Source organism: Vicugna pacos, chromosome 17, assembly GCF_048564905.1.
Source record: "Vicugna pacos chromosome 17, VicPac4, whole genome shotgun sequence".
In the NCBI taxonomy this organism is placed as follows: domain Eukaryota; kingdom Metazoa; phylum Chordata; class Mammalia; order Artiodactyla; family Camelidae; genus Vicugna; species Vicugna pacos.
Window position 1 is genome coordinate 3065930 of NC_133003.1, and position 13092 is coordinate 3079021.

The 13092-nt window shown below is 40.8% G+C and overlaps 1 protein-coding gene across 1 annotated transcript in view; it reads right to left on the reverse strand.

Annotated features, from left to right (window-relative positions):
- The window catches only part of LOC140686645 (serine/threonine-protein kinase Nek10-like), a 77700-nt gene that overhangs the window by 11774 nt on the left and 52834 nt on the right, over positions 1 to 13092 (reverse strand). Inside the window, 3 exon segments of the mRNA XM_072940848.1 lie at positions 2885 to 2995; positions 10566 to 10666; positions 12542 to 12571. Coding sequence (XP_072796949.1) covers positions 2885 to 2995; positions 10566 to 10666; positions 12542 to 12571 — 242 coding nt within the window.

Below are 13092 nucleotides of genomic sequence, written 5' to 3' on the forward strand. Positions count from 1 at the left end.
TAATTAAATCTTAGCGGCTCATTGGATGCAGGTTCAAGAGTTTACTTTACAGTAAACTTCACAGATGGTGCTACTCACGCCCATGAGGAAGCATGGGATGCCCGGCTGTCCCTCTTTCGAGATGTCAGTGGCCAAGAAGGCGCATGTCAAGACCCATCACTTCTTTAAAGGGGCTGCAAAATGATAGTGTTTTTACACCTTCGGTACTTATTAGCAGAGGGAGTTCTATAATGAGAGAATTTCCTTTCATCAATTTAGTTACCCTGAGACAGAATTCACAAGGGAAAGGCAGAATAAATGTTTGATACTTTCCTTCTGTAAACAATTTTTGAAATAAGGTGTTGGTCACTCACTGTCTTTCAAAGGTAACCAGTAAGTGATTTTCTTTTTTTTTCCACTACCATGAAGCCTTAGATTTAAACATTAGTTGGTGCCTTTGATCCACTGTGGATATCATTCTCTTCAATGCTCTAATTATGCAACAGAGAGCAGGGGGCTCCTGAGTCCTCTGACACACCCTTGGGAGCCCTGGACAGAATCCCTGCCCTGCACCCTATGATGTTAAGATATTCCAGCCTAGTCTCATTCAGTTTCTGCTCTAGAGCTGCCAGTGGCTGTATTTCCAAAGCTGTGGGTGCAGAGGGAGCACACTGCTGCTTGCTTAGTTTGTAAACAAACTTAGTGAAATTTTTGGAAGTATGAGCATTTTTTAAAAGATAAGATTTATCATGAATTCATACTCATTCATACTGATCTTTCCAATTCTGATTTGAATTAATACCTTCTATTTTGTCTCTGCTGCTTTTCTCTCCCATGCTGAAAATCCTGGTCCTCAGAGACACCTATTCAGTTACTCAGATGTTTTATTTCTCCTGCAATTCTAGCCAAGGTTGAGCAGGCTGGACCAAAGACACATCAGGTGAGTCAAAAAATAAAGAGCTTCATTTTTCAGAAAAGGGCTCATCCATGTTTTGGCTCATCTGTATACCCCAGGTCTTAGGTGGTTCATAAGTAAGGCACAGTCATCCCATGAAAATACCTTCAGACTGCAGGTGCAGAGTCACTAGATTTCAGGGGGAGCTTCAGAGGGGGAGGGGGAAACTGAGAGCACTTCGTGTATTGTCACCACTGTTTCCACGGCCATGGTGTGGGACGGCTGTGGAAGTCAAGCTAATGGGCCCCTCCTCTGTGATGGCACAGTGGATGAAAAAGCCATTTCTGAACAAAACCCGCTGCTAAAGACTACATCACAAAGGGGGAAAAACAGGTCACAAACGCCTCATTAATCTTTCAGACTAGGGACAAGGTGGGCTCTTTCTTCTCAGGCAGAAGTATATAAATGTATCTATACTTACAGTGCAATAAACAATAGAACCAACATAGGCCATGTTAGACAGCGTGCAGGTGCACCAACATAGAATCTATTTGATACTCAACAATATTAAACATCAGGCACCTACCAGGCACTGGGTACAACCCTGGGGAATCAAAGATGAACAAGACACACTCACTGCCTTTGGAGAAACCGTAATAATGCAAGTCTGTTTGAATGATGAGCTACTTAAAACAACAATAAGAGTGAAAACGCATAGAGTAAGGGGAGATTAATTCTTGATGCAGAAACAAAGTTTTAGTGGAGGAGCTGGTTAATACGCCAAGTGGAAGCTTTCTTTAGCTCACAGGATGCAAGGCCTGCCTCCCTGATCGTACAGTTTCATAAGGGTGTCAACCACCATGAGCTTAAAATATCAGACAAGGGGGCAGAGCACCCTACAGAGGGTAACTGAATCTGCCTCTCAGCCAGGTTGAAAGCAAAGATGATCCTGTGACCCTACAGCTGTCAAACAGGACAAAGGGGCTTCTGTCACCAAGTTGTGCTAACCAGAGATAAGCAATTCTCCTTCTGCCTGGTTGGCTTAACCTGCTGGTGATTTGGTTTCCTTATTTAAGAATAGAAATATCTACCAGCTCCCACAGTCTAGGAGACTGCAGAACATCGATTATGGAAAGAACCTTAGAAATGGTTCATTCCATCCTCATAGCTGAGAAAAATCATGGCCTCAGATGTTAGCTGACTTGTTCCAAGTTGCAAAGCTCAACTCAGGGGTCTGTTGAAGAGTATCCTAATAAAGATTGGACTAGAACTATCTAGTGTGTGTGTGTGTGTGTGTGTGTGTGTATGGGATATTAAATTATATATATTTTATATTAAATGTATATATAGATACACACTTAGAGATATTTAATAACATTTTTTAGGAAAACATGCAATAATATTGAAACAACTTTCTATTACTCTTCTGAGACTGATGGCTTCAGAAATGAAGGTCAGAAAATTAGAGGCAAAGGCATAGCCTTGATTTACTATCTCAAGTTATGCTACAGTCTGAATGTCTGTGTCCCCCATGGAGTTGTATGTTAAAACCTAACCCTGAGGTGATGGTATTGGGAGGTGGGCCATTTGGGAGGTAAATTGGGCCAGAAGGATAAAGTCCTTATATAAGTGTTCTTATTCTTTAAAATGCCCGTAAAAGGAGCCCTAGGAGAGCTCCCTTGCCTCCTCTCCCATGTAAGAACACAGCAAGAAGTCAGCTGTCTGCAGTCCAGAAGCAGGTCCACGCAAGATCCGACCATGCCGGCACCCTGATCTTGGGCTTCCAGCTTCCAGAACCATGAGCAATAAATTTCTGCTGTTTATAAACACGTCATCTTATGGTATTTTTACTATAGCAGCCCAAATGGACTAAGACAACCATGGACAATTCCCTTTCTCAGTGGGCAGAGCTTAAGTAGATGACGAAAGCTCAGGAGGCAGACAAATTAATTCCTACGATGTGTTTTTGTTTGGTAGCCAAAAAGAATTCCTGTATGTAGAGCACCATACATTTTTAATTTCAGATTTCAAGTTGCAAGGGTTACTCTGCTGGCTGAAGAGGTTTTTCTTGAATCTCTCTATAACCCTTCTTTTCAAGTTGTGGTGCAGAGCTGGAGGAAGCTGCATAAAATGAGAAAATCATTATTAGCAAGTCATTAGCAATGCATAGCTGACTCCCAGGAAGCATTACTGAGGGTCAGTCAAAGTACTCAATGCATGGGACTAAATAAGAATTAAAATTTTACCCTAACTTGCATGACTTGGTGTTACACTTGTTCATTCTACAATCCAGAACAAATATATTACTCTGTTCTCTTTCAAAAGGCTAGTTCTACTTATGTTACTCTTTTTTCATTTTATTGATATTATTTTTCATAAAACAACTCAATTACATATTAGTCGCACATATGAATTGAATTAAGTTTGCAAATAACAGGCTTGACAAAGAAAGATGCATTCTGTGAGATGCTCCAACTCTTGTGTCATGCCCAGAACCATGCTAAACACGCTAATCTTGGTCCTTGTCCTGAAGGACCTGATACTATGGACCAGGAAGCCCATATCTGTGTTAGCACATCATCAGAAGCCTGCCTGTGAGCGTGTCTGAATATGCACCTGATCAGAGAGAGAAATCAGATGGCAGGGACCAATCTTATCAGGAAGAAAGAGAAATGAACTCGTATACATTAGGGCCCAGCCAGCATGAGTTAGATTTGAGGAGTAAGTAGTAGGAAGTCACAGGTTAGAGTGGAGAAGGCATGGAAAAGTACCTGAAGACAACTTTTTGATCTGACAATTCCCTACTGTTGCCACCTCCCTAAATCAAACACCAAAGGGTGATTCAACATACAGAAATCAATCAATGTGATACACTACATCAACAAGAGAAAGAACAAAAACCACAAGGTCATCCCAATAGATGCAGAAAAGCTTCTGATAAAATTCAACACTCATTTATGATAAAAATTCTCACCAAAGTGGGTACTGAGGGAACATATCTCAAAACCTAAAAGCTATATATGACAAACCTACAGTCAGCATAGCACTCAATGGTGAAAAACTCAAAAGCTTCCCACTAAAATCTGGGACAAGACAAGGCTGCCCACTATCACCAGTCCTATTCAACATATTCCTGGAAGTCCTAGCCACAGCAATCAGGCAAGACAGAGAAATAAAAATAGAAATAAAAAAGAAATAAAAGGGATCCAAATTGTAAAAGAAGAGGTAAAAGTGTCACTAAATACAGATGACATGATACTATATATAGAAAACTCTAAAAGGTCCACACAAAAACTACTAGAAATAATCGAAGAATTCAGCAAGGCAGCAGGTTACAGATTAACGTACAAAAATCAGTTGCATTTCTTTACGCTGACAATGAATCAACAGGAAAACAAAGTAAAGAAACAATCCCCTTTAAAATAGCACCCAAATTAGTAAAATACCTAGGAACAAATCTAACCAAGGAAGTAAAAGTCTTATACAAAGAGAACTATAAAACATTCATTAAGGAAATTAAAGAAGACTTTAAGAAATGGAAAGATAACCCATGCTCCTGGATTGCAAGAATCAATATTGTTAAAATGGTCACACCTCCAAGGTGATCTACAGGACATAATTCACAAAACTAGAACAAATGATAATACAATGTATATGGAACCACAAAAGACCTAGAATTGCCAAAACATTACTGAAGAAAAAAAAGAGGTTGCAGGAATAACCCTCCCAGACTTCAGACAATACTATAGAGCTGCAGTCATCAAGACAGCATGGTATTGGTACAAAAACAGACATGAAGACCAATGGAACAGAACAGAGAGCCCAGAAATGAACCCACAAACCTTTGGTCAACTAATCTTCGACAAAGGAGGCAAGAACTTACAATGGAATAAAGACAGTCCCTTCAGCAAATGGTGTTGGGAAAACTGGACAGCTGCATGTAAATCAATAAAGCTAAAACATCCCTTACACCATACAGAAAAATAAACTCAAAATGGATCAAAAACTTACACATAACACTAGATACAATAAACCTCCTAGAAGAAAACATAGGCAAAACATTATCTGACATACATCTCAAAAATGTTCTCCTAGAACAGTCTACTCAAGCAACAGAAATAAAAGTAAGAATAAACAAATGGGACCTAATGAAACTTACAAGCTTCTGCACAGCAAAGGAAACCATAAGTAAAAGAAAATGACAACCTATGGAATGAGAGAAAATTTTTGCAAACAATGAAACTGTCAAAGGCTTGATCTCCAGAATGTATAAGCAGCTCATACGACTCAATAAGAAAAAAATAAACAACCCAATCCAAAAATGGGCAGAAGACCTAAACAAGCAATTCTCCAAGGAAGACATACAAATGATCAAAAAGCACATGAAAAAATGCTCAATATCACTAATTATCAGAGAAATGCAAATCAAAACTACAATGAGGTATCCCCTCACACCAGTCAGAATGGCCATCATTCAAAAATCCACAAATGACAAATGCTGGAGAGGCTGTGGAGAAAGGGGAACACTCCTACATTGCTGGTGGGAATGCAGTTTGGTGCAGCCACTGTGGAAAACAGTATGGAGATTCCTCAAAAGACTAGGAATAGACTTACCATATGACCCAGCAATTTAACTCCTGGGTGTATGTCAAGAAAGAACCCAAATTGAAAAAGACACCTGTACCCCAATGTTCACAGTAGCACTATTTACAATAGCCAAGAGATGGAAACAGCCTAAATGTCCATCGACAGATGACTCGATAAAGAAAAGGTGGTATATTTATACAATGGAATACTATTCAGCCATAAAAATTACAACATAATGCCATTTGCAGGAACATGGGTGTCCCTGGGGAATGTCATTCTAAGTGAAGTAAGCCAGAAGAGAAAGAAAAATACCATATGATATCACTCATATGTGGAATCTAAAAAAAGAAATGAAAGAGACAAATGAATATAAATACAAAACAGAAAGAGACTCATAGACATAGAATACAAACTTGGGGTTGCCAGTGGGGAGGGTGTTGGGAAGGGACAGACTGGGAGTTCAAAATTTGTAGATACTGAAAGGTATATATAGAATAGATAAACAAGATTATACTGTAGAGCACAGGGAAATATATACAAGATCTTATGTTAGCTCAAAATGAGAAAGAATGCAACAATGAATAAATGTATGTTCATTTATAACTGAAAAATTGTGCTCTACACTGGAAATTGACACAACATTGTAAACTATAACTCAATAAAATAAAAAATGTAAAAAATGATTACTGTCTTATTTTTAATGAAAACAGATATCCAATCAGTGAAGGTTGGGTAAGGATTCTAACATCCTTTTACAGTTGCTTTTAGATGATTTCCAGACTTATCTCTGGAAACTGGATAGGAAAGGCCACCACCAACCCAAGTTTAGCAGTTTCCCTTTTAAGGTTACTTGCTGGTTGTCAGGAGGGATCTGGCCTTGCAATTCAGGATGGCTACCTCAGCCTAAGTTTGGGAGAGTTTGTCTAGTAAATAAACATGTGAACAAGAAGGGCTTTTTGTTTTGTCATTTCAGTTTTACTTCAGAAGTTTCCTTTGCAATTAGCAGAGAGGGAAATCTGACCATGGTCTTCAACCTTCAGGAAATATATGAGTGTGACCATTAGACTTGTACTTATCTCCTTTATTTGAAAGGCTCTGACTTTGGTTAGCACTGTAACTTAGAGTTCTCCCGAAGAGCCATCATTTCTTACTTTGTGCAATGTCATAAACTTTCAAGTATTCTGGAAATACACTCTTACAACCAACATGGTTCTAGCTGAACTTGTAACAAGTAATGCCATCTAGCCAAAAATATGAAATTGTGTGTTATGCTGGCACTGTAAAAGCAACATAGTATCTGTGATTGCTTCATTCTGGCTTTAAAATACTTCGAAATCCAATAAAGAAATGAAACATTTCCATTAAAAAGGGGTTTTTTTATTACGTAAAAAAGATCAAGACATGGATATGGAAACTATATCTAAATTTCAGAAGATATCTATTCCCAACTTTGTAGTTAATCATTAAGGTAACCAATAAGCTATTTGAAGTTATTTTCATAACACTGAAGTTAAGCATGCTCCCCGTTACGTCTATATCAGTATTTAAATGTAAATGTATTTTTGAACATAATCTCTTACTCAGTACAGACATGGCAGATTATATTTTGATTTATTGACCAATTTTCTGCTCCATCACATGTCCTTCACCTGCTTTCATTTAATCAGGGAGACAATTCTGTGGGATTGCCTAAGAAAGAGGTTGACAGCAGAAAATGGAGAAAAGGTAATCAATTTTAGATTCTTGAGTCTCAAAAAGGCTGGCCCTCAGAGTAATGAAAAGTATAGCAGATTTGCTAAACACACACACACATAAAGCCCCAGACACGACAGATAAGAGCCTGGCTACTCCCCAGGCTGGGCAGAAATCAAAGGGGAACAGTGAGAAGTCAGAGATGCGCAGGCCCCCAAAAAGGGAGCCCCTTGCCTGGCCCCCCAGGCTACTGGTGCCACTCGTCAATTTGTTTCCCCTTGGCTCCAAGTCCACCCTTCCTTGCCCTGCTTGTGATACTGGAACATCTCTCCCTCGCCAGCTGGCAGGATGTTCTGCTCCATCAGCAGAGGGTGCTAGCGGAGGACGGAGGTTCTTTGTGGTTCCAGGGATGCTCCTGCCTGGCCTCAGTACGACAGCACTGAATGGTCAGCAGCAACAGGAACCCCTAGCCATGTTCACCCCCAGCCAGATGCAGTGCCACGAACCCTGCAGGCAGCTTCCCAGAGTTCCAAGGAGCAGCAGCCACCTGTGGGCAGCCTCCCCTGGCCCCACAGAGTGCTCTCCCCAGCACATCACCCTCACATGCTGATTTCCAGCAAGTTCCACAGAGTAGCTCCTCAGTAAATTTCTCTGACCTTTCCGGTGAGGTCTGGACCTCAGCCCTGTAAGTAGTGACTTCCTTGTCTGCTCTTCTTACAGTCTTCAGATTTCTCTTCCTCTCCTTAGGAGATAATACACTGTTATTATTATTAATTCCTAAACAGTCCTTTATATGAAACATTCCCTGTGGAAATCACTGTGTGGTTTCTGTCCCCCAACTGGACCCTCACTGGAACAGATCTGGTACCAGGAATGTCCAGGAGAAGGAGCCACACAGCTGCATGTGGAAGCTGGTTTGACTGAACCCTTGGAGCTGATCCCATTACCGGGGTTTCTGCGAGTAATCCCCAGCGTCACAGTTAATCCACGGCATCACGGTTAATCAGGCTGTCACCTGGATGAAGAGCCAACTTAAGCGACTGCCCTGGAAGCTTGAGCGGCTGCTGCACGCCGCCATCAGGACATGTGAAGGCCGTGGGGACATGGGGTGGAGGGGTGTGCCCTTCAGATGCACTGGGGCACTTACAGAAAGAAAATGACCAGCTTGGGTCCTTTAACTCTCAGCTCAGGTCATGGACCAAGACCTAGAAAGATTCCACAACAGCCCTAACAGAACATATTTCTTGCTACCATAGCACTGATAAGGCTGACAAAAATTTAATTAAGCAGGTTGCTAAATGACAGTGTCACCTGAATGCATACTTCACCAAGATTCTCATGTGCCAGTTAGAAAAAAAAGATTAGGATACTAAAACTCCAAGTAAGGACATGTTGTGGGACCCAGGTGAAATGGACAAAGTCAAAACCCAAGTCACTGGGAGCCATCATTGCCAGTGGAAGTAGCTTGAAACTTGGCATCTGAGAAGACAAGCCTTCTTTTTGCTTGAAAACTCTATACTAACCTCCCCTGGGACAGATGAGGGGTACTGCCTTTAAAAGGGGTGCTTATCCCTCTTAGACGCACAACAGGGAGGGTCCAGTCAGTAACTAGGGTCACAGCTCAGTACGATCCAGGGGAAGTGGTGCACAGTAAGACCCAGGAGGAAACAGCTAGCACATCAAGGAAATTGCAAGACCTGGCTATTATGTATCAGAAGCATCCCAGAGACCACGTGCAGCAGTGGATTCTAAGGGTGTTAGGCTGAGAAGGACAAAATATAGGACTCGATCAGGCCGAATTCATTCATACATGTGCACTTACAAGAGAGTCCAGATTTAATCTGTTAGTTTGTGAAGCCAGAGTTGGTAACTTGATTGGCTGGGGCACAAAGACTTGGACTCAGTCGTGGTCTGTGTTTAATGAGGATAAAATGCCAGTTTCCCTGGCTTGTAGAGGAGGGGGATTCAAAAGCGTGGAGAGACAGGAATTTTGGTGTGGATTTACCACGTGTGACCTGCACACTCACTCTCTGAGTATTCAGCAAGAACACTCAGAAGCTGCTCCCTGCACGAAGGCACTGAGAAACACATCCGGGAGGGCAGCACCAGCATCCCTGAACACCACTGTGGCTGGTCTCCTTTGTAGGCTGGGTAAGACACGGTCAGTACGTGATCCCAACAGGGATGATGTGACCCCAGAGAAGCAGGGGCCAAGAGGTGGCTCCTGATCACCAGTAACAAGTTGGGGGCATTTACCAGAAAGTGTGGCAGGGATGTATCCTGTTAACTAGAATGCCTGGCCCATAGAGATCTCTGATGGTCCTTAACTGGTTGGGGTGTTCTTGTGAAGGGAACAGTGGTCTGCCTACTAGAGCATTCCTTAATCCATATGACAGAAAAGGAACTCTAGGTCTGCCAGACAAAAATGTGATGTGAGTGGCTGCTGCCTCAGTGGAGAGTCACAGCCTCTCACTCAGTTTCCAGACCTCAGTCAGTTCCAAGACCTAGAGCCTCTCGATGGGTGGGAAAGCTGCGGCCCCTTGTGGAAGGGCCCTGAGCACTGCTGTAAGTATGCAATATAAATTTTCCTCCAAGCCTTCCCCAAATGTTTACCAGAGACCCCCAGATGTTTACCAGAGTGACTGTTCACTGAGAACAAGGAAATCCACAGGGTTTTAGGGAAGCTCAGACACCAGCAATCAAGTGACTCTAAGTTCTACGGTCTTATAATGTCACTGCAATACACTAATTCAAATAGTTTCTTGTTTGTTTTGTTATGTTTGCTTTTGGGGGGCAGTAGGCGTATTAGCCCAAGTTATACTTACAATGGGCCCAGCTGTTCCACTTGCCTGGCGGGATTTCTCTCTACTACTTGAATGTTTAGTTGGAGTCGCCACAATTGGCAACAGACAGAATCACCAGACTGGTTCTCTGAAACTTAGTGTGAGGCAACGTTTGTACGTTTTGCTCATCGATATGTCTCAAGTGCCTAGAACAGTGGCTGGTACATAGCAGGCACCTAATAATTTTATGTCAAATTAAAAAACATGAATGAGTGAAGATGTATAATCTTAAACTTCAAAATAATAGTCACTTTCTTGTCCAAATGTCTACACTTACTTGTCTCTAAAAGTTTATTTTCATATTAACAGGACATTACCTTTGGTAAATGACCATTCAAGTTGCTTATCAAGACACAGATTTATGTAAATAATGTGTAGCCAGTGCTTGCTTTCCCAAGGCCTAAGGGTCACTGAGATTTAGGAACAGTTTTGCTAAGCCAAAATGTTCCCAGTCATATGCAGTTGGAGGGATTAAGAACAAGCATGGCTCTAACTGAAAGTTCCACAAAGCAGTTGTGCCCCGAACTTGTACGTAAAATGAAAAGGAAGGAAGAAGTTAGCACACTGACCTGAGTGATGTAGATGATTTTGTGCAGCTGGATTAAGATCTCCTGGATGGGGTCACTGATCTGACGTACTTTCCTCTGGGACACGGCAATTCCTGCAGATGCTGTGGATGACAAATTCTCCAGTTAGTTAAGACCCTGGTTTTCCCCTTCAAAAGTGGCATTTGTGGGAAATGGGGCAAAATTCTGAAAAAAATAAATAAATAAAAGTTTTAAAGTAAAAACTTTCATCCTACCAATGAGACAGTATGTAGAGACCTTGTAACACTTCAATATCTTACGACACTGGAGGTGTAATCCCTTCCCTCTATCTCTCAGACTTCTAAGTAACATAATGATGTCATCATTTATAACATCTGAAAGACTGTTTTATCACTTGGGAATTTTGCCTGCAATTACATTATGCTGCCACAAGGAGTCAGTGGTGTCTTGGCTACTGTGGTCATTGAAAAGCTAGGTTTCACATATATGCAGTTAAGAGACTATCATACTTAAAATTTTTAAATTCATTATGCCCTCAATAACATAAAAAACTAATTTATTGAAACTACCCAATGAAAATATTGAATAGGCAATCTTAGCAAACAAAAACCCAAAAAATTCTGATTTATAATAATCAAGGGTTTGAAAATCATGTTATTTCAAACCTGTGATTATCACAAAGTATAATTTTCACCTTCATTTCTCTTCAGGTCTAAATAAGACACATATAATTTTTCCTGAATTCTCATCAGAGCACCACATCACGTTCACAGTTCAAGTCTAGCCTGGTGTCCAATTGCATATAAGCTGCTTTCCCAGATTCAAATGTCAGAGTCACACGTGGCCTGTTTTTAACTTTGAGGAATGTAAAGCTATTAAAAGGAATGTCCTAGCCCCCTAGATCAGCCACAAGGCCACCTCTGCCTCCCCTCACCCTCAGATCCACACTGGAGAAAGTGGAAGACACTTCAGATACATGGATGTAGGCTGTCTTCTCCCCACCTTCATGCTCTTTCCCTTCCTCCCCAGAACCAGTTGCACACTTTCTGAAACAACGCTTTTCTTGCCAGTTTCTCTTCATTCAAAGAAAAGGTGCAAGATCTTTCTTTCCTTACCTCCACACAACCTTGAAATTACAACCTTGAAATCAACCAGTCTGTATAAAATTAAATGTGAATACAATCATTGCTTCAGAAACAGCTAGGACTTTGAAAAAATGATTCTTATAGAAATGCTTTCTGGAAAAGCTTGCATAAAAACTTTAGTTTTCAAAACATTTAAAGAGAAAATTTAAGGTAGTCATTTTAAAGAGTCAACTTTTTTTTATTAGCATAGGAAAATTTATATTTAGAAGACAAACTCCAAAAGAGAAAATAAATGGAACATTTAAAGAAATGTTATTTTCTTCATGGGTATCTTTCCTGAGTTTGTTGAGAAATTCATTGAAGAAATAATCTACCTCTAGTTTGTGTACATTTAATACCCTGTTTAAATGTTTGAAATTTAAAGGATCTACCTCTGCTAGGCACTGTATCTAACTCCTTTTAAGTATCAACTACTTGATCGTTTAAAAGAAGAGGTTTAATAAATTTCCCTTAGGGTAAAAATGTGATGGTAAACCAGAGAGGATTAAGGTAGCTCAAAAATAGAAAGCAGAGAGCTAGAGGTATCTGCTCTGGCCTGCAGAGATGGCAAAGTGTACGTACATTGTATTTCCCACAGTTGTGCTTCTTTGCAGAAATAATTCTTAAAATGTAATTGTCTAGACTGATACCCAAAACTAATGTGGCCAAGTTGACGCTGCTACAGGAACATTAGCTCTGCATTTTCAGAAACCAGAGGGCTTGGTTTTTGATCAGTTTTATGCTGACTAGTTTATGTTCCTGGCATGTGGACTTAATGTTCATAAGTAATGAGTTAAAATCTGACAGCATGGCAGAGAGTTCTCAGATTTGTGATGACACTTTGAGTGGGGTGTCACATGGCTTTGACTCTACCTTGCCACAGGAATGTGCTCATCTGTGGCCCTACATGCAAAAACAGAGATTGTTAGCTGGAACGCCTGCCTTCTGAACTGCTCAGTTATGCAATGTAACTTAAAATCATGTTTCTTAAGGCCCTTGACCACTACGCTGTCAATCCCAGTAAGTCTTTGACTTTTGAAAACAGTTTTGATTGCTTAGTCTCTAGAAAAATATGTAATTACACATGCCCACTGTAAAATGACCAAACAAATGTGAAACAACGTTAAGTGTCACAGAAGCACCTCGAGGCTCCCTGCAGCCACCACCCACCAGCCACCTCCCCTGGAAGTAATCTCTGCTGTTAGCGTGGTGCATTGCCTTCCGGTTGCTCTTCTGTCCATTGACATACTTAAGTGTGTATCTTCAGAACAGTATTTTTCAGTCTGTGGTTGAGTCTTAAAATCAGTTTAATGAGTCATGACCAGTATTTTGGAAAAAAAAAAAAGGGAATGGAATGGGATGCAAAGAAATAGAACAGGTTAGAAAAATTCAGAGTGCACTGCATGAAGTAAGGGCCCACTCAG